The following is a 21,210-nucleotide window of genomic DNA, read 5'->3' as shown; positions in this document are numbered from 1 at the left end:
CAGACCGTAGCGATCATGGTATCTCCCCTGCCAGGTAAGTTCGGCGGGAGGAGCAGCGGCTGGTGCGGTTTCTGCCATCTTATAAATCACAACTACAGAAATATCGTGAAGGATAAATGCTGAGACCGGAGCTGCTGGCGCCTCTTATATGTACAGCGGCTGCGCAATGATTGGCTGCTGAGATGTCACCGTCCGGAGCTGCTATTGGCTGACACAGAGAACAGGCCCCGCCCCAACCCGTCTGGACCCGGCCGAAGTTCCGCTACAACCTTGTGCTTCCCTGCCCGGGATAAAATATCTTTACCGGCTAGAACCGGACAGGAGAGATCCCCTTCTCCGTGTCTTCCTCCTCCCTAACATCCCCCCTAACGGTTTATACCCGTCATTATCGGAGGTGCCGGGGAGGAGCCGGGAGGAGGCCCCGGGATCTCCGCCACAGTCTTCCCGATCTGCACATCACTGTGTATCCGGGAATATAAATCTGCTGCTGGGGATCGTTCCTTCTATTCCCGGCACCGGTCACCATCACACGGATCTTTACTACAACATCTACCGTCCAGGAAGCTGATTGCACGATGCGGAGACGGCCTGGAGCTGCTGAGAGCCCCGGAGGGTAACACAGGCGGCGCCTCCGCTCACTGCCAGCTCCCTGTCCCGATATATAGATATAATACGGACAACGTGTCCATTTACTGACCCGGAGATGATGGGGGGAGTTGTCTACAAGTAGATGTGATGACTGTTCTCTCCTTCATCTTCCTTACAGCTTCCCGACCCATAACACCCGCAGATGTCTCCTCATGTCTGCAGAGAGCACTTGGCCCGGGTGCGGGGGGGAGGAGGAGGATTTGGACATAGAGCTGGGGCTCCTACCCCCTGGGGATATTCTCTCACATCCCGGCTGTGCCGGAGGTCAGGGGGAAGGGGATACAGATTCTCCATGATGGGGAATTATGTGATCTCCCTGTTGTTATTCTTTGTAATCTCCAACGTGTTTTGAAGCCACCGGGCAGGAGCTGTCACAGCTGATCCGGCTTCGGGGAGTGTTCGGGCCGGGAACTGAGGAAGGAGATGCCGCAGTTATAAGATATAACCCGGTCCTCGACTGAAGCTCTGGAAGTAGAAGTGGTCGGGTCGGAGGATCGTGTCCGGGCTGCTCAGCGGTGAGAAAGGAGACAGTGATAGCGGGAACCGGCGAGGACAGAGCGGAGGGAGCGGAGAGCAGTGACGGGGGTCAGAGGGGCTGAAGATGGAAGGAGAAGTGAAGAGAACAAAGAAGTCAGAATCCTGATCCAGATACAAGAGACTCCGTATTCTCTGTAGGATCCTTCCCCCTCACAGAATGTCTTCTATCCCCAAATCCCTCGTCTGTTAAGTGATGACCCCGAGGATCCTTTTGTGATATCTCTCACAGATTATCTCCATTACAGGACCTGCTTGTACATTACCAGGATGACATCGGGGATTCATATATTGGTTGTATATATGGTCCTGATAACAGAGAACATTATACCTGGGAGAGAAAGCCCTATCCCGGCCGCTGCACTGATACTTCCATGTCATATTTGTATTCCACACAACAATTGTATGAAGCCAGTCCGCCTGCTGAATCCCAGCTCCTGTGCTCGGGAAAGGTGGAGAGCCGCACAGCAAGCATCAGACTGCCGACATCCAAGAGGAACTCCAGCCGGGCGGACAATAAAACTCTTCTTCTTTATTATCTTCTAATTAATAATGTAATAAAATATTATGTTTACCTCATACAATGCACGGAATGATAATGTATCATATTAATATAAATGGTTTATATAGATAACAATGTGAATTCATACAAATGTAACAGGCTTAGTCCACAAACTAGACTCCACCCTACAGGTTCGGAACGGGATATAACACGGTATAAGTATAACCATAAATCCTCCTGTCTCTGATAGAATGATGTCATTTATACTTCCATTGTAAATGTGCAGATGGACCGATGACGTCACGGCCCATGTACATTAGGGACATGTCACCTACTGTGTTACAGAATGTCCGTGTCATGTATTGTATAGATGACACCAGACCCACAGCCCATCCACAACGGGGTAACATTATAAAGTAATAAATTCTTTGTTTTGTGCAGTCTCTCCAGGACCAACACATCTTATTCACTCTTTATGATGGACTCCTGTCTGTTAGTTTCCACGTTGATACATTAGTTATTTATTCATTTGTTTATTCTTATTAATACATTGTTGTTACATTGTATACTTTTGTAATTCCCCTTCCTGCTCTCAACGAGACTTCTCAGGAGAATTAGGGGTTAATGAGCAGAGACTGCAATAGAGTAATACTTTTTTATTTTTATATACACAGGTTGTCATTGAATACAACTATTGGTGATCGGGACTAAACCGCGTAGATTCCATTCCTACCACAAGTGCAGAGACCTGCCCAGTATTATCATAAGGTGTCTGAACAGTAGGTCCCAGTTCACACATGAGATCGCGGCTGCACTGTCATCTCTTGCCAGGTTTCCCCGGTCAGGGGCCGGAGGTCTCTGATAGAATTTCCCTTCCTTGGAAAAGATTCATCCTGAGCTTTTCTGTTATATTCACAAGGACAAGCGTTATATCCAGATCTGCTAGATAGGATAAGGTCACATTCAAGTATTTGTTTAGAGAAGCCGAAGACTTTGTCAGTGACGGGAATCTCCTCCCCGGTATACAGGCTCCGATACATGTATCTCTATGGGGTTTATTTGGTTAACCTTCTGTTTAATGCAAATTAGAATCGAATCCTTAATTGAATTACTAGGTAACCGCGTAATAACAGGAAACCACAGAATTGTCGGGAACCTGATAATCACCAATGTAATTGCTGTTAATTGACACAAGATGTCGCTGTTGTACAATGAATGGAATAAAGAACTAGAACTGTGCGGCGAGTAGATGGCGCTATATTTATTAAAACAGTATAAATCCTTACAGTTACAGTTTATACAGATCAGATACATTGTGTTACAATAGTGACACCTGCTGGTGAGAGATTTGTATTCTAATCTTTACATGTTACCAAAGTGTAACGTCGAATATTTATATTTTCTCAGGTTCTAATTGAGACACAAATAGATACAACGATAGATGGTGACTAAGACTTGTAATAACAACACAACAAGTTCAGCTGCTCTTATATCTGGTATAGGATAATCAGGGGTGGAAGAGTCTAGAATATATACATACATCTGCATTGTGCTTGATATAACAAAACATAATAATAAAGTGATGTAATATAGAAGAGCTTGTATATTAGGATGTGGAGTTACAGATTTCCAGTCTCCAAGGTGATGAATTATGTGATCTCCTTGTTGGAGCTGCGGGGCAGGAGCTGTCACCTCTGATCGGGCTCCGGGGAGTGTTCGGGCCGCCAGGAGAGGAGAGAGATGCCGCAATATAATCCGGGGAGAAAGAGGAGAAAGGGGAAAGTGATAGAGAGAACGGGGATAAAGTCACCATTATACTTATATATGACATGTCTAATAGACGTGTTGGGCGCCTATATTCGCAATGCGAATATTTATCTTGAATATTTGCATTTTTCTTTTTTTTGTCATATCACAGTGATCATCCCTCCCTGCTTCAAGCTTATGGTTTAAACAAGGCTCCAATACTCTTTATATAGGAAAGTGTTTTATTTCTTTTCTGTTTAGTTTTTTCTTCCAGTATCAGCTGGAGGACTATGAACCCTGCGCTGCTGTTAGTTATCGGGGTGAAAGGTCACAGGAGGATTGTGTCCTCTATGGAAAGGGTTCAGGTCTTTTATTAGGACAGATTTTGTTACGTTCATTGTTCTTGTTAAGATCCTGATAGATGGGGAATTATTTATCATATATTGGGGGTACAGTCCACATAAAACATAGGCCGCTCTTTTTCTGTAATTTCTTATAGATAGAAACTGACGTGAATTCCTCCGGTCTGACCCCAGATCACGTGGGGTTATACATTTTTAGTGGCGGCTGCAACACTGGGAAACACTGATCCACACCCGCGGGTCCTTAGGAGATCTTCAGGTAGGTTACACTTTTATCCCCAGAATAACTTGGAGCATTGATCAGAATATTGGATTAATTTGTCTATGAAGTTGCGACTTTTTGCTCAGGGAATAGTATAATTTAATGCGGAAGATTTTTTTTTTAGCCCGTATTATCACAAACCTAAAACTAATAATCATAAATCTAGAATATATAATAGTTATTCTGAAATAAGAAGTATAAATGACTGTTATCATTTAGTTTAAAGCTCCATAGGGTCTTCTTGTCTCTTATACAGAATGGGCAGCAGGAGGCCGCGGCTGTAACACAATGACCTGTCCCTGCTGCACAAGTCATATGGGAGATATCTGTTGTATTATTGTCATTTTTTTTTTTAAATAATACATTATTAATTTATTATATATATCTGCAAGAGATCGCCCAGTGTGAACCCTGATCTTGCGGTTGTTTTACAATCCATTTTATTCCGCTGCACATCCAATCAGACAAGGGCATCTAGAGGTCAGCAGCTTTCCTTCCTACACACAGTCAGGAAAGGGACTAGAGAGGCCGCCAAATTCCTTCTTCTATACAAAATTGTTCTGCCATTTGTAAGTCGGCTAGATCTTTACATATATTCCACATTGAACGGGGATTGGCCGATTAAGTCACATGCTCTGTTCTAACAAATCCAATAATTCTTCCCCATAACTGTCAATCTCAATCACCAATTAGAATGATTTCTATAATTGACAGAGATCAGAGGAAAGTATCTGTCTATTGGCCAGAACCGAGCATGTGACATCATCATGTGACTTCATCATCCAATCCCCATTCAGTTGTGGAATATTTAAACCTCTGCTAGTATTAAAAAAAAAAGTCAGAATAATTTTGTATAGCACCTCTGTGTAATGTAATTAAAAATAATATAATTTAATAATAAATAGTATTAAAAAAATCCCATATGTATATAAAAGGAATCAAGGACGCAGTTGGTCATTGGTGTCCCTGGGGGCCCCATGTGCTGAAACTCTGCAGGCGGCTGCCCTCAATTCACATTTTGTCAGCAGTAGTCATAAGCTGTTCTATTCACTGACAGCAGTAGTCATAAGTAGTTCTATTCACTGACAGCAGTAGTCATAAGCAGTTCTATTCACTGACAGCAGTAGTCATAAGCAGTTCTATTCACTGACAGCAGTAGTCATAAGCAGTTCTATTCACTGACAGCAGTAGTCATAAGCTGTTCTATTCACTGACAGCAGTAGTCATAAGTAGTTCTATTCACTGACAGCAGTAGTCATAAGCAGTTCTATTCACTGACAGCAGTAGTCATAAGCTGTTCTATTCACTGACAGCAGTAGTCATAAGCTGTTCTATTCACTGACAGCAGTAGTCATAAGATGTTCTATTCACTGACAGTAGTAATAAGCGGTTCTATTCACTGACAGCAGTAGTCATAAGATGTTCTATTCACTGACAGCAGTAGTCATAAGCAGTTCTATTCACTGACTGCAGTAGTTATAAGCTGTTCTATTCACTGACAGCAGTAGTCATAAGCTGTTCTATTCACTGACAGTAGTCATAAGCTGTTCTATTCACTGACAGTAGTCATAAGCTGTTCTATTCACTGACAGCAGTAGTCATAAGTTGTTCTATTCACTGACAGCAGTAGTCATAAGTAGTTCTATTCACTGACAGCAGTAGTCATAAGTATTTCTATTCACTGACAGCTTTTTTTTTTTATACAGTTTGTCATTACACTAAATGTAAATCGAGATTTTCCTAGCTTGTGACGGAAAATATTAGTTATATGAAGACAGGAGGCGAGTATCTTATGCATTATTCTTTCTTTAATAATGCCCATAGCAGAATTTTCAGTATTCAATTCAATATAAAAGAAAAAACTACAACTCCCAGCAGTCCCAGGGCCACAGCGGCCACTCCCCGCCTTTAGCCACTATATAAGGGACTGCCCAGTATGGATCCTCCTCTTTCTGAATGCGAAACACCGCCGCACAGGAACCCAAAACTGCATCCGGACCTCTCCATCGCCACTCAAATCCACGACCAGCCGGTCCACCACAGTAGCTTTCGGAGACAATCCGGACAACCTGGCCAGCGAAGGCCGAACTTCATCCCAACGGGGACTGTAGAGAACCCAAACAGTCTGCAACAAACAGGTCAGCCTCCTTCCGGAAAACACTCAACATGCTCAATATCCTGCAAAGAAAACAAAGAATCGTAATAGGGTTGGGTAAGGGAGGGAAGATACTCGCCTCCTGTCTTCATATAACTAATATTTTCCGTCACAAGCTAGGAAAATCTCGATTTATATATCAGACAGGAGGCTCATATCTTATGCAAGTTCAAAGCTTAAACTATAAGAACAAAATAAATATATAAGTTATCCGACCACCATATTATAAAACCGACATGGAGACATGCTCCTCCGGTCTGAAGTAAAAATGGCGAAACGTGGTCTCTGACGACCAATCCGCTGCCATCAACAGGTCAGTGAGGGAGCCCCCCGGCGTAACTATCTTAGTAGCCATCGCCCCTCTGGAAGAATGCGCTCCAAAGAGGGAAACGTCTATACCAGCCATCTCCATGGCGGCGCGTACCCACCGCGCCAGGGTAGCGGACGAGACTGGATGATGAGGCCTGACATACGAAACCAGGAGCTGAGAAAAGGCCGGAGAGCGTAAGTTGGAAGTTTGCGTTTCATAAGCCTGTAGGCAACGCACAACACACAATCGAGGATGCGCGGGAAAATAAGGGTAAAAAACTGAATGAATACCCGTCTTTGTCCTTCGGACCACTGAGAACCTGACCCCCTGAGACGAAAATTGACGCCTAGAAATGTCCAGGGCCTTTACGTCCGAGACTCTTTTAATGGAAACCAGACATAAAAGGACCGTAAGTTTGTAAGACAAAAGCTTTAATGACAAAGCCTCATTGTCCTCCCACCTGGCAAACATCTCCAGCAAGCTGGAAACATCCCAAGTGGACTGATACCTAGGACGGGGCGGTCGCCTAAATTTAATGCCCCGTAAGAGCCTACATACCAGGGGGTGTTTGCCAATCGGCAAAGCGTCCACCGGATAATGGTAAGCCGAAATGGCCGATCGGTACACATTGATGGAACTGTAGGACTTACCAGACTCAAAAGAGTCCGCCAGATAATTTACCACCATTGCTACAGGTGCTTGTACGGGATCAACCTGTCGTTGATCACACCAACGTATCCAGAGTCTCCAGGCTGATCGATATGCCGATCGAGTCCCGGGGGCCCAGGCCAGGGCGAGGAGGTTCCTAGCCCATTCCGAAAGGTCGCGGTCCGTGTCGGGCACCCCGAAACCAACCATGCTAGGAGAGTTAGGCTGCCGTCCACTACCAGAGGGTGGAGACCCCTGGTCGGATTGGAGAGGATCTGCGGAAAAAGAGGGAGCAGTCTGGGGCAATCCACTGCCATCTCCAGAGCAATCGGAAACCATGGTTGCATCGGCCACCAGGGGGTGATCAACACAACCGTAGCCTTCTGGTTCGCTATCTGTATGAGAACTTTGGGGATCATCGAAAACGGGGGAAACGCATGGTGTGTCTCCCCCGTCCAAGATTGTCGGAGGGCGTCTACTGCTGACGCCTCCGGGTCCGGCCTCCAGCTGAAGAATCGCGGTAGCTGGTGGTTGAGGCGGGACGCAAATAGATCCACGCCCAACGGACCCCAAAGCAGCTCCAATTGCAGGAAAACTAAACGATCCAGACGCCAGTCGCTGGAATCCAAGAGATAGCGGGAATTCCAATCTGCTACTGTATTGGAAATCCCCGGAATGTACTCCGCCATAGGGATAATATTGCGGGAGAGGCAGAAGTGCCAAAAATCCTTGGCAATATCCGCCAGGATCCTGGACATGGTGCCCCCCAAGCGGTTGATGTACTGCACCGCTGCAATATTGTCCATGCGTAATAATACGCAGCAATTGGAAGTTTCTGGCAAAAAACTCCGGACGGCGAACAACGCCGCCAGCATTTCCAATGCATTGATGTGTAGGAGAGATTCCTCGATGGACCAGCTCCCTCCTGTAGAAGCGTTGCCGAAGCGAGCGCCCCAGCCTCTCAGACTTGCGTCCGACTCTATGATGGCCTCCGGACAAGAGTTAAAGATTGTCTTGCCGTTCCACTCGACGGCATGGCGAAGCCACCACTGCAATTCTGCCCTGGCTTCTACCGAGAGGGACACCTCGTCTGCGTATCTGAGACCCTGACGCAGATGAAGGATCTTGAGCCTCTGGAGGGCCCTGTAATGGAGAGGGGCCGGAAATATGGCTTGAATGGAGGCCGCTAGAAGGCCCACCAGCCGGGCAAGTACCCGTAACGATAGGAAGCCTTTGCGTAGCAACGCTCTGATCTCCTTGCGTATGAGGGCCAATTTTGCTCTGGGCAAACGGAGAACGGCCTGATTGGTGTCCACCAAGAAGCCTAAAAATTCCAGTTCCTGAGCTGGGATGAGAATCGATTTCTCTTGGTTGATCAAGAAGCCCAGCCCTTCCAACAGAGATATCGTCCACCTCATGTGCTGGTAGGCCTGTGCTTTGGAGCGAGTCATGATAAGGAGGTCGTCTAGATAGATGATCAGACGCACCCCCCTGCTTCTTAGGGACGCCACCACTGGTTTCAGGAGTTTGGTGAAACACCACGGGGCGGACGATAGACCGAAAGGAAGGCACGTAAATTGCCACATTCGATCTCTCCATAGGAAGCGAAGAAGTTGTTGCGAAGAAGGATGCATGGGGATGGTGAGATAGGCGTCCTTTAAGTCCACCTTTACCAACCAGTCCTCCGGTTGAAGAAGGTCTCGAAGGCAATGTATGCCCTCCATTTTGAAATGTCGATAAGCGACATGCTGGTTCAGGTCTCGAAGATTTATCACGGGGCGATAGCCGCCCCCTTTCTTCTTTACAAGGAAGAGGTTGCTGATAAACCCCGGGGAAGAAGGGTCGACCTCCACCACTGCCTGTTTGGACACCAGGTCCTCTATTTCGTTGTCTATGAGAGCAACGTTGCGCTTTGCAAATCTGATAGGGGGCGGAATCACGCCCATTTCTGGTAAGGACAGAAGTTCTATGTGGAAACCTCTTATAGTCGTTAGTATCCACGCGTCTGCCGTAATCTCAGACCAAGCGTGGGTAAAATGTATCAGTCGTCCCCCCACAGGTATGTGTGAAAGTGGAGTGCGTGGAACACTTACCGGTATATGGACGAGATCGGGGGTAACCTCTGTTTCCACGTCCGCGCCACGGTCTACCACGGGGTGGGAAAAATGGCGCTGGCTGCGCCACTGACACGGTGTATGGAGGGGGAGCCTGAGGGTATTGTGGTGGAGCAGTTGCCCTGACATAGGGTCTGTAGGTGGAAGTGCGGCCGGCAGATCGGCCCCTACTTCTGCCGGCACGGGGAAAAATCTTGTTTGTTTCAGATTTTTTTAATGAAGTTTGGGCTTTATCTAGACTGTTGAATAGCCCCACAAACTTATTGATGTCTTTTACTAAGGTGTCTCCAAACAGCATACCCTCTGCTGCTGGACCTGGCTCGGATTCGGCTAGGTGGGCCAGTTGCGGATCAAGCCGTATGAGAATGGAGCGTCTGCGCTCAATAGAGCAAGCGGTGTTGGCACTGCCCACCAGACAAATGGCCCTCTGGGCCCACCCACGAAGCTGGGTCAAATCGACAGGTTGGTCTGTCGTCGCTGCCTGTTCAGACAAATTTAATATTTTTGTAAGAGGACCAAGTAGGTCCAGAATGCGGTCCTGGATGGTCCTAAAAGACCGATCAATCCCCTTCTTGGGGAATTTGCCCGACTTCATCAAATATTTGGATAAAATGGGATCTATCTCTGGGGTTGATACCACTTTTTTAGGAATAAATGGTCGTGGGCACTCTGCCCTGAGTTTGTTGCGATTGGTCCTTTCAAGTGACCTGCGTGCCCAGAACTCTACGTACTGGGACACATGGGGCAACGGGGTCCAATCCCCAGAACGGGGGTGGGATATGGCATCAGGGTGTAAAAGTGGTTCTCCCAGGGTATCTAGAATGGCTTCGCCCTGAGATTCAGGATTGGCGTCATTATTGAGCGCCGCTGTCCCAGCATCCTCGTCAGCAAAGTCAGACTCTGAGACCTCAGTCTCACCCGACTCATCGGATGAATCCTCATCCGGGGAATCTACATAAGAGTCGGGTTTTGCCCGCCTGGCGGACTTATGCCTCTTTGGTAACTCCCTGAGGCCCAGGGGTTGGGAAGAGTCAGAGTGATGCGTGGGGTGGCAGTCCGTGGGGGGAGCTGCCTGGAGCATATTATTTGCTTCCCCTGCCGGGGAGTCAGGGGCCGCCATGGTATGCTTCCGTTTGTGCGAAACTTTACCCTTTTTTACAGGCGGCTCACCGCTGTGGGACAGCGGTATAGGGGTGAGGGATAGAACTGGATGTGATCTAGAGGGTGCCACGGCAGACGCCAGAGCAGCCTGGACCGATTTGTTTATGAGATCCTGAATTTGTGAGTCACTCAAAAATTGCGCCGTATCTAACGCCAGTTCATCGCCCCTATTGGAAGTGGAAGAGAATGAGACGTGAGATGAGACGCGGCCCGCGCTGAGGAAGATCCGCCCCTAGCCCGCGCGCGCAAAAGAGCGCAGCAGAAGGAAGAAGAAGGAGGAAAAAATGGCGTCGCCAGAAGATGGCGTACACCAGGTAGGAACAAAATAGAGGGTCCAGGGGAAAAAACCGGGGTAGCGCCCAGCGCCACCGCGAACTACCGATAGAGACCGGTAACCCAGAAAGAAAAACAGAAAACAATAAGAATAATAATGATAGAATAGTATACAGGAAAAACAGAGATATATGCAGCCGGTAGAGGATAGTCTCCACCAGGCCAAAGTGTAAAACTCCTATATACTATATCTAAGACAATATACATATATATATATATATATATATATATATATATATATATATCACAATACTTATCTGTGTAACGTCTGCCATGAGCAGAAAGAAAGAGGAGGATCCATACTGGGCAGTCCCTTATATAGTGGCTAAAGGCGGGGAGTGGCCGCTGTGGCCCTGGGACTGCTGGGAGTTGTAGTTTTTTCTTTTATATTGAATTGAATACTGAAAATTCTGCTATGGGCATTATTAAAGAAAGAATAATGCATAAGATATGAGCCTCCTGTCTGATATATAACTACTGATGATCAGGACTGAACAGTGTAGAACCATCACCACCGCCTGTGCAGAGGCCAGTATATATCATCTCAGGTGTATAATACATCTCTATAATGTGGAATATATGACCCCAGTAGTGCACATGAATCCCCTGTGTCATACGGGTAATGTACAAGCAGTTCATATAATGGAGATATTATGTGAGTTACAAATTACAATAGGATCCTGGAGACCATCAGTTATTAGAATAGGGATCCGGAGATAGAATAGGGACACTGTTATCGCTGAGGATGATGGGGATGATTGTCAACTACATTACAGTCTGGACAATTGAGATGTTCAGTCCTTGAGAAAGGCGCAAATAATCAACGTAACCTGTGACAGCAGTAATTACATCTGTAACGACGTTCAGCACCGAAGTAGTTAACAGCACCTCCACCAACTGTTCTGGGACCACATAGTCGGGGCAGGAGGCACTAGGACCCAGCGCTCTGCAGGGAAGACCTCACCCCTGGGCGCTGTCCAGTAATATCAGTGACCCTCGTATTCTACAGCCAAAGGGGACAAATCTGGGGACAAGTTCTGCTTCACTGCGACTCGGCTTCTACGGACTAAAGTGCATAGAACAGTTCTGATGTAGACAATATATACAGTATAAAGCGGCTGCACTGATAGAATATCAGCCACAAATATAACAAGGATAATTGTAGCAGATAGAAGCCCCAGCTCTATTATAGACAATGTGGCGGCTCTTAGAAGAGCCTTTGGGGTGACAGCAGGAGGCGGAGCAGGTTACTTGGCGCTGGTGTACTTGGTGACGGCCTTGGTGCCCTCGGACACGGCGTGCTTGGCCAGCTCTCCAGGCAGCAGCAGGCGCACGGCGGTCTGGATCTCCCGGGAGGTGATGGTGGAGCGCTTGTTGTAGTGAGCCAGGCGGGAGGCTTCCCCTGCGATGCGCTCGAAGATATCGTTGACAAAGGAGTTCATGATGCCCATGGCCTTGGAGGAGATGCCGGTGTCAGGGTGGACCTGCTTGAGCACCTTGTACACGTAGATGGCATAGCTTTCCTTCCTGGTCTTCCTCCGCTTCTTGCCGTCCTTCTTCTGAGTCTTGGTCACGGCTTTCTTAGAGCCCTTCTTGGGGGCTGGTGCAGACTTGGCGGGATCAGTCATGATGGTTCAGGATAGTGAAATATTCTCCTAGAGAACAGAGATGAGTAATGATGAGAACAATATCTGCCGATCCTTTTATTCCTGTCACATTCTAATTTAGGCGGCTAAAGAGCTGGCTCCCTATTGGTGGGGAGGAGGGGGCGTGGTCTCACTATCATATTTCTTTATTCCCCATTGGCTGCTGTATTTGCCGCTGAATATTGGATTTGTATCTGACCAATCACAGAGGCTCCTTCCTTCTCCATCCGGGTATAATAGGTGACGCAGAGCGGGGCTCCATACCGTCTCGTCTATACAGTGAGCAATAGACATGTCTGGAAGAGGAAAGCAAGGAGAGAAGGTTCGGGCCAAGGCAAAGACCCGCTCATCCCGGGCAGGACTCCAGTTCCCCGTCGGTCGTGTGCACAGACTCCTCCGCAAAGGGAACTACGCCGAGAGGGTGGGCGCCGGTGCTCCGGTCTACCTGGCCGCTGTGCTGGAGTATTTAACCGCTGAGATCCTGGAATTGGCCGGTAATGCCGCCCGGGACAACAAGAAGACCCGCATCATCCCCCGTCACCTGCAGCTGGCTGTGCGCAATGACGAGGAGCTGAACAAGCTGCTGGGTGGGGTGACCATCGCCCAGGGAGGCGTCCTGCCCAACATCCAGGCCGTGCTGCTGCCCAAGAAGACCGAGAGCAGCAAAGCGGCCAAGAGCAAGTGATCACCGCTTATCCCAGATCATCCCGAACACCAAAGGCTCTTCTAAGAGCCACCACATTGTCTCCTACAGAGCTGGCGCCGCTGATCTCGGGTGTGATAGTGTTATTATTATTGGGCTGTTATGTGGTTTATAAGAACATCCTGCACATCTGCTTCATGACACATAAGGTGTTGGTTGTGCAGAGATGTCATAAGAGGATTTATTTTATCACATCAGATTAATGTCAGATGGACACAGATCTCTGAGCGACCGCCGATCACTAACCGCGGGCATCACCCAGCGCCGCCTCAGTGATCGGCTTCACATCGTCCCTTGGGTGGAGAGGAGTTTATTGCTCTCAGACACAGCCGTCCTGCAGATATCTTCTATTTCAGAGTAATAAAGTTTTCTAATGAACACGTTACTAAACCCTTATTTATCAATGAAATGTGGATGAGGTCACTGGTTGTATACAGTAATAATCGCCCTAGGGAGACATCACGTGGTATTACATGGGGGAGGGGAGAGCGGGAATTTCATAATCCCCAAAGACAATGATCACCGATCATCGGGGGCTATAGAGCCGATGTCTCGTTTGAATTTCCCGCTATCGCTGTGTTCCAGCTTCTAATGTGAATATTCCCCAAAATCTAGAGAATTATCATGAAAACTGATTCTACCAGCGGTAACAGAATATTCCCTATAAATAACATCTACGAGAAATCCAGAATAATGAGGCGGGAAAGAAAAGTCTCCGGATGTTGTCGCTGCAGACGGGCAGATAGCGATCAGATGGAATTCTCTAGAATATTGTGCGGATGACTCGGGCAGTATTGTAGGGTGTGAACACTGCAGATCACCAGGACCCTGCACTCTCTCTAGGATTCTCTCCGGTCACAGCGGATTATATCCCCGGATCTCTCGTCTATTATCTGATTATACTGAGGAGTAATATAGAGGAACCGCAAGTATCTACAATATAATAAAGCCGCAGCCGCTCATCACATCAGTTCTGTGTGAACAGCTCCATTATTAATAGACCTGCAGGGCGCCCATCTGTAGGGGGTTGTGCACTTAATGGGCGCCCTGAGGTGCTATAGGGTGAAGACTCATCTATCCAGATAGTGGGATATAGATCGCTGCGTCTACCGGATACGATCAGATCTGTATCTGCTAAAACACGGACTCTCTATGGAGGTTTATAGTTATATGGTGGGGGAAGGGAGTAATGTAATCTGGAGGAGAGGAAGAATACTGTAGATGGTGAGAGTAGTGATAATACCGAGGAAGATGAGGGCAGTAGTCAGAACACTCGGGAGATCTCCAGGTAGATATACAGACAGTTAAAGCGGGAAATACCCACAGACGGATCAGTATCGAACATTAAGGGCAGATTATGTCAGGTGTTTCGCCGATCCGTCGGCCAAGATAATAAGCACTGCCCGGACATGGTGGGAGATGTAGGATCTCTGGATTATGTGCTTTATAATCCCCATCACAGTAAACATCAGTCTCCGATCACAGAAAATATAAAATGGAGAATAGGGAAAATACAAACCGCAACCATCAAAGCACAAACACCGACCACTCATTAGAGAAGACATCACAAGGAATTGTAGCCTTTCCATAGAACATGTGGGCGGCTCTGAGAAGAGCCTTTGGGTTGATGTGATGGAGCCGAGTAGAAGCAGAATTAACCTCCGAAGCCGTAGAGAGTGCGGCCCTGGCGCTTGAGGGCGTACACCACGTCCATAGCGGTGACGGTCTTCCTCTTGGCGTGCTCGGTGTAGGTGACGGCGTCACGGATGACGTTCTCCAGGAAGACTTTCAGGACACCGCGAGTCTCTTCATAGATGAGGCCGGAGATGCGCTTCACACCTCCCCTGCGAGCTAGACGGCGGATGGCAGGCTTGGTGATGCCCTGGATGTTATCCCGGAGCACCTTCCTGTGCCGCTTGGCTCCGCCCTTACCGAGACCTTTCCCTCCTTTTTTGATTGAAAGAGCTTTATTTTCCGTTCAGTCATTACAAGTCGTACAATAAATTACAGTCACACAAAGCATGATAGTACAATACACAGCAAAGGTTCCCTAAGCTATACATCGCACACCATGCTACTCTAACATTCAGCTCAATCCTGCAATATAAAGGCACAAGAGATCAAACAAAAACCAAATAATACAATCTGTGATCGGGGTAGGGGTGTGGGCGACTATGTGGGGGTAGGGAGGGGGCGGATCACAGGGCCAAACTGTTGGGCTGTATCTTCAGGGAGACATGGGAGAAGGAGAGGGGTCTTCACTCCTCTTCTTCCTCATCAACGGCCGAGCTGTCCAAGATGGAATAGTCTCTAAGCAGGTTCTTGATGAACCTGCGGCAGTCCCGGACGGACATGTTTTCCCTGTTGATCACGAGGCGGTTCCTGGCAAGCCACACTGCGTCCTTAAAACAGTTCATAAGGCGCCAGGCCTCCTGGATGGCCTCCACGTCGTGGGTCCCAGGGAACAGGCCGTAAAGCACCGAATGGTACGATAGGCAGCTCCTGGGCACTGAGTCTCTGAGTTCATGTTCTAGGGCGTCCAACAGACCCTGTGCAAAGGGGCACTGCCAAAACACGTGGAAAGATGTTTCCTCCACGTAGGGGCAACGGGGGCAGTACCGGGTCTTGCACAGGTTGCGGGCATGCATGAATGACCTGAGGGAGAGACCTCCCATGACGGCCATCCACGACAAGTCCTTGTGTCCATTGGTAAGCCGCTTTGAGGCCACATTGTTCCAAACTGTCTCTGCAGTGGCTGCGGGGAGTCCCGGAACCAGCTCGGTCGAGTCCTTAGCTCGGATGAGCTTGTGGATTGTCTTCGGCTTCCATAGGTCGGGTTTCAGTCCTTCCAGCTGGTGCTCCCTCACAAACCGGACAACATCCCCATAGAACCAGGGAGTGTTCCAGTTGTAAGGGATGGAGCTGTCCCACTTGTCCCAGCCCAGCTGTCTCCAGAGGGGCATGAGAAGCAAGCGAGACATGGACCTGCCCGCTGAGCCAGTCTTTTCAACAAGAGTCCGCTGCACCGTGACACATGCAAAGGAGGCCCTCAGCAGAGCGGGGATGTCGGGTATTCCCTTCCCACCCTTGCGGGGTTCCTTGTACATCACGGTCCTCTTGACTCTGTCCATTTTGCCCCAGACGAAGCCAAACACTGTCCGGGTGATGGCCTTGCAAACGGTGGTATGGGGAGGCCAGGCCTGTGCGGTATATTGGAGCACAGGCAAAACTTCACTCCGCAGGACAAGTGCCTTGCCTTCCATCGTGAGCTTTCTGGAGCTCCACAGTCCGATCTTCGAGTTTATCCTTCCTAGTCGGTCTTGCCAAGACTTAAGGGCCGCTCCTTCCTTCCCGAACCAGACTCCAAGAATTTGAATGAAGTCCGGCTTAATAGTAAAGGGGAAGGGGGCGGAAGAAGCCAGATGCCACTCCCCGAAGAGCATGGCCTCCGACTTCCCGCAGTTGACTTTTGCCCCCGAAGCTCTGCCGAAGTCCTCGCAGGTGTGGACGAGTGCAGTCACCGAACGCTGGTCAGCGCAGAAGACGGTCACGTCGTCCATGTAGAGCGAGCACTTGACCTCGTGGCGATCTGGTCCTGGTGCGGTGATCCCTCTGATCTCTCCATTCTGCCGGATAGTCTCAGCGAAGAGCTCTATAACACAAACAAAAAGGAGAGGTGAAAGAGGGCAGCCTTGTCTAACCCCTGAAAGAATAGGAAAGGGGTCAGTCTTCCAGCCGTTCACCAACACCGTGCTGTAAATGTCAAAATACATAACGTTAACAAAAGAGCAAAACATCTTCCCCAGACCCAGCCTGCGCAAAACCCTGTCCATGAATGCGTGGGAGACACGGTCGAACGCCTTCTCCTGATCTAAGCTGACCAGGGCGGCGCGGCCCCCGCGGTCCTGGATGTAATGGACCGTGTCTCTCACAAGGGCAAGGCTGTCGGCAATCCTGCGGCCAGGAATGCTGCAGGTCTGGTCCGGATGGACGATCTGCCCCATGACAGGTTTCAGCCTGTTGGCCAGCACCTTGGCGAGGATCTTGTAGTCCACGTTCAGGAGAGAGATGGGACGCCAGTTTTTCAGGTCACATCTCTCCCCCTTCCGCTTATACAAGATCGTGATCATCCCTTCCCTCAACGACGGAGGCATTCTTCCCCCCACCACCATCTCCTCGTACACCTCCAACAGGTCCGGACAGATCAGGTCACCCAGCGCTACGTAGAGCTCGGCCGGGAGACCGTCACTGCCCGGGGTCCTGCCGGGCTTAAAGGATTTAGCGGCAGAGAGCAGCTCCCCCACCGTCAAGGGATCGTCCATAGCCGCCGCACCTGCGGGATCAACAACGTTAGTGACACCTGACAGGAACCTCTCGGCGGCTTCGGGGTCGGATGACTTGGGGGCGTAGAGGTTGCTGTAGAAGTCGTGGACGACCCCCATCACTTCCTCCTTGCCGCTCCTCATGTGTCCGGTCTCATCTCGTAGCTCAGTCAGGGGCGTGTGGCCGGCGTGGAGCTTCCTGAAAAAGAAAGAGTTACATTTCTCACCCTTCTCCAGGTTCTCCACCTTGGAACGAAAGACGATTCGCTTGGATTCCTCCTCAAAGTGCCTTTTCAAGCTCTTTTTGGTCTCCTCCAGCTCCTCCCTGACGTCCCAGCCACACTGGAGCAGGTCCTGCAGGGACCGCAGCTCGCGCTGCAGTTTCCTCAAGTCCCACTTCTTCGCACACGCCTGTTGTCTGCCTTTTGCCTGAAAGAAACAACGGAATTCGACTTTAACATATTCCCACCAATCGCTGATGCACTTGAACAGACATTTGTCATTTCGCCATACAAGGTAAGCATCCCTAAGTTCCTCCATGACCTCCCTCTGCTCCAACAGGGCACAATTCAACTTCCAGGAGCCCGGGCCAGGTGGGAATCCATGGCCCAGAGTCCCCCGGAATCGAATGGCCCTGTGGTCAGAGAAGAAGCAGGGGACCATAGAGTACGACACCTTTCTGACTGCTCTCGAAGTGAAGATGAAGTCTATCCGAGAACGGAGCGAGCCATCGGGGCGGCTCCACGTATAGTTTACGGAGCCGTTCCCGATGGACCCGACAACGTCCTGCAAGGATGCCTCCGTCACCATCTCAATCAGCAGTTTAGACGTCACGTCCAGGTTGGCGGATGTGCCAGAACTGCGCCCGTCCACCTCAATGGGGCAGTTGAAGTCACCACCCAACACTACTGCTCTAGTGGTGGCGAGTTCAGCCCGCAGGGCCTGGAGAACCTCCAGTCGGACATCCCTCTCAGGGGAGGCATACACGTTGATGAGCCGCACGGGCTCACCCGCCCAGGAACCGTCTGCGACAAGAAGTCTGCCACAGACGAGCTCCCGGACGGAATCAAGTGCAAAGTTACCTCCCCTGATCAGGATGGCCACCCCCGCAGACCTATTGTCGCCCCCACCAGACCAGTAGGAAGGGCCATGAGGCCACTGCCTGGCCAGATGGTTGTAAGACCTAGAAGCAGACAAAGCACATTCCTGCAACATGTAAACATCACACTTCTGGGAATCTAAGAACGTAAGAACAGTCTGAAATCTAAACCAAGCTCTAATACTCCTCACATTAATGCAGAAGATGTTGAGATCAGCCATGGGAATAAAAAGAGAGGTTAGTTCTGATACTAGTTACCAGTCTGGTCGGACGGGTCCTCTTCTCTGGCGCCTGTCGGCTCCTGTGGCTTCTCGTAGCGCCCTTCCAAGAACTCGTCGTAGACCGTGTTGGACGGAGTGTCCAGGATTTTCTTAACCTCTGGGTCCTGCAGCAGCTCCTCCATAGATTGAGCTTGGACTGGCTCTGCTTGGACCTGCTCCACTTGGGCCTGCTCCATCACCTCCTCTCCTTCTGAAGCCTCAAGGCTCTCGCAGACCTGCTCCATCTCCTCCTCCTCATCTGAAGCTTGAGGGGTTTCGCAGGTCTCGATTATCTTTCTTTTGTGGGACTCTTCTGATACGTTGTCCCTTCCTTTCCTCTTCCTCTGTATGGTACCTGGGGGAGGAAGCACAGGAAAGTCCTCCGAAGGGCGGGCACCAGCAGCTGGAGGGGGGTTAGGTGCTGCTGGGCCAGGAGAGAAAGGAGGCTGGGTGGGGCGGGGGGCAGGAGAGAGTGCCCGGGCAGGGGAGGACGGGGCAGGGGTGGGCCGGGCAGGGGAGGACGGGGCAGGGGTGGGCCGGGCAGGGGAGGACGGGGCAGGGGTGGGCCGTGGTGGGGTACGGGGGGCAGGGGTGGGGCGGGATGGGGCAGGAGGGGCAGGGGTGGGGCGGGATGGGGCAGGAGGGGCAGGGGTGGGACGGGATGGGGCAGGGGTGGGACGGGATGGGGCAGGGGTGGTGCGGGATGGGGCAGGAGATGGGGCGGGAGGGGCAGGGGATGGGGCGGGAGGGGCAGGGGATGGGGCGGGAGGGGCAGGGGAGGGGCGGGACGGGGCAGGGGTGGTGGCTTTCGCCTTCTTACCCTCCTTGGTCGGCTTGGCCATCCGTGGTGTTGGCTCCGGAGCTGGGGCTGGCTTCGGTGCTCTCGCTGCCACAGATGCCCATGTTCTCTCCCTCTGGGGGCAGTCCTTGTAGCTGTGGGCTGCCAGTCCGCAGAGGTTGCAGGTCTTGCTCTTGGGGCAGTCCTTGGTCGTGTGACCTGTCACACGGCAATACCTGCAGGCATCCTCCGTACAGTCCTTGCCCTCGTGGCCCATCTTGCCACATCTCCTGCAGGTCTGCGGCATGTCCGGGTAGAAGATAAGTCCTGTGGAGTTGCCCAAGGAAAATGTCGTTGGCAGGTGCTGTAGTCCGTCTGGAGAAGCAGGGTTCTTGTTGAGTCTGACGACCACAGACCACTTGCAGGTCCAGTATCCGAGTGAGTTCAGGATGCGGGTGGGCTCCCTCACCACGGTGCAGAAGCGCTTCAGGAAGGTCGAGATGTCCGTGCCTGGGGTGTGTGGGTTCCGCATTGAGACCGTCACCCGCCTCTCCTCTCTTTGAATAAGGCAGTTGCCCACAAAGCGAGAGAAAGGGGATTCGGGACTCGCCGCTTTCACCACCTCCCAGTATCTTCTACAGGTCCCAATGGTGGCAAAGGTGATGTAGAAGATTCCCGAAAAGAAGGTTGCTATTCCCAGGGTGTCAGCCGTGGGGAAGCCTTGATCCGCCAGCATCTTCTTGCAGAACACGTCGTGGGACATGTCCGGCACCCTTCCGTCCACGGGCTTGAGCTTCAAGGCAACAGTCTGCCTCATCCAGGGCTCCAGGGTTGGAGCTTCCAGGTTAGGAATTCTGCCGCCCTTCTGCCTTGCCGTGGTGGAGGTTGAAGCTTGCTGTGGTTGGGGCTGGACCTCCAGGCCTTGCCCTGCAGCCTCCTGGGTGGACTTGCTGGTTGAGGCCATGGCTTCTTCCAGCAGGCTCTTTTCCGCTTCCTTGCTTGCTTGTGGAGAGAGGCTTCGCAAAGTCTTCTTTCCCGGGTGGGAGGAGCTATGCAGATCCGGTCCCGGTGGGAGGAGCTATGCAAATCCTTCTCCAGAGGCAGCGAGTTTCTTCGAAAAGATTCTGCGCCGCCTTCCTCTTCGCCGCTGTTCCGGAATTCACCGCCGATTCCCTTCTTCCAGGTTCTTCGTCGGCTTCTTCCGGAGCTGCAGTCTTCAAGATCTTCTCCTTCTTCAGATGTTCCGAGGCAGGCAGGAGACGATCTTCAGGTGGTATGCTCTAGAGAAATGCGGTTCTAATAAGAACGAAAAGTACTGCAATCGTACTACACAAAATCTCTACCACAATGCTTGGAGTTCTTCAGACCGTAGCGATCATGGTATCTCCCCTGCCAGGTAAGTTTCTGCCATCTTATAAATCACAACTACACAAATATCGTGAAGGATAAATGCTGAGACCGGAGCTGCTGGCGCCTCTTATATGTACAGCGGCTGCGCAATGATTGGCTGCTGAGATGTCACCGTCCGGAGCTGCTATTGGCTGACACAGAGAACAGGCCCCGCCCCATCCTGTCTGGACCCGGCCGAAGTTCCGCTACAACCTTGTGCTTCCCTGCCCGGGATAAA

At 50.3% G+C, this 21,210-nt stretch overlaps 2 protein-coding genes and 1 long non-coding RNA gene across 3 annotated transcripts; 2 read left to right on the top strand and 1 right to left on the bottom strand.

Annotated features, from left to right (window-relative positions):
- Positions 1-242: 242 nt before the first annotated feature.
- LOC130350379 (uncharacterized) lies at positions 243-2,923 on the top strand. The gene is made up of 2 exons (XR_008887487.1): positions 243-1,736; positions 2,359-2,923. It is a non-coding gene; the product is annotated as an uncharacterized LOC130350379 (long non-coding RNA).
- Positions 2,924-12,018: 9,095 nt separating this feature from the next.
- LOC130350377 (histone H2B 1.1-like) lies at positions 12,019-12,403 on the bottom strand. The gene has a single exon (XM_056554887.1). The coding sequence runs from the start codon at positions 12,401-12,403 to the stop codon at positions 12,023-12,025; it is 381 nt and encodes a 126-aa protein (XP_056410862.1). The 3' UTR covers positions 12,019-12,022.
- Positions 12,404-12,713: 310 nt separating this feature from the next.
- LOC130350372 (histone H2A type 1-like) lies at positions 12,714-13,391 on the top strand. Its single transcript, XM_056554883.1, has one exon. It carries the CDS (start codon positions 12,714-12,716, stop codon positions 13,104-13,106), a length of 393 nt encoding a protein of 130 aa, XP_056410858.1. The 3' UTR covers positions 13,107-13,391.
- Positions 13,392-21,210: the final 7,819 nt, after the last annotated feature.

The sequence above is a fragment of the Hyla sarda genome, unplaced genomic scaffold (assembly GCF_029499605.1).
Source record: "Hyla sarda isolate aHylSar1 unplaced genomic scaffold, aHylSar1.hap1 scaffold_944, whole genome shotgun sequence".
Taxonomy (NCBI): Eukaryota; Metazoa; Chordata; class Amphibia; order Anura; family Hylidae; genus Hyla; species Hyla sarda.
Note: the sequence above shows the minus strand (reverse complement) of the source record. Positions and strands in the feature narration are given on the sequence as shown.

Coding starts and splice junctions, on each gene's coding strand:
- LOC130350372 (XM_056554883.1), top strand. CDS start 12,714: ATGTCTGGAAGAGGAAAGCAAGGAGAGAAGGTTCGGGCCAAGGCAAAG.
- LOC130350377 (XM_056554887.1), bottom strand. CDS start 12,403: ATGACTGATCCCGCCAAGTCTGCACCAGCCCCCAAGAAGGGCTCTAAG.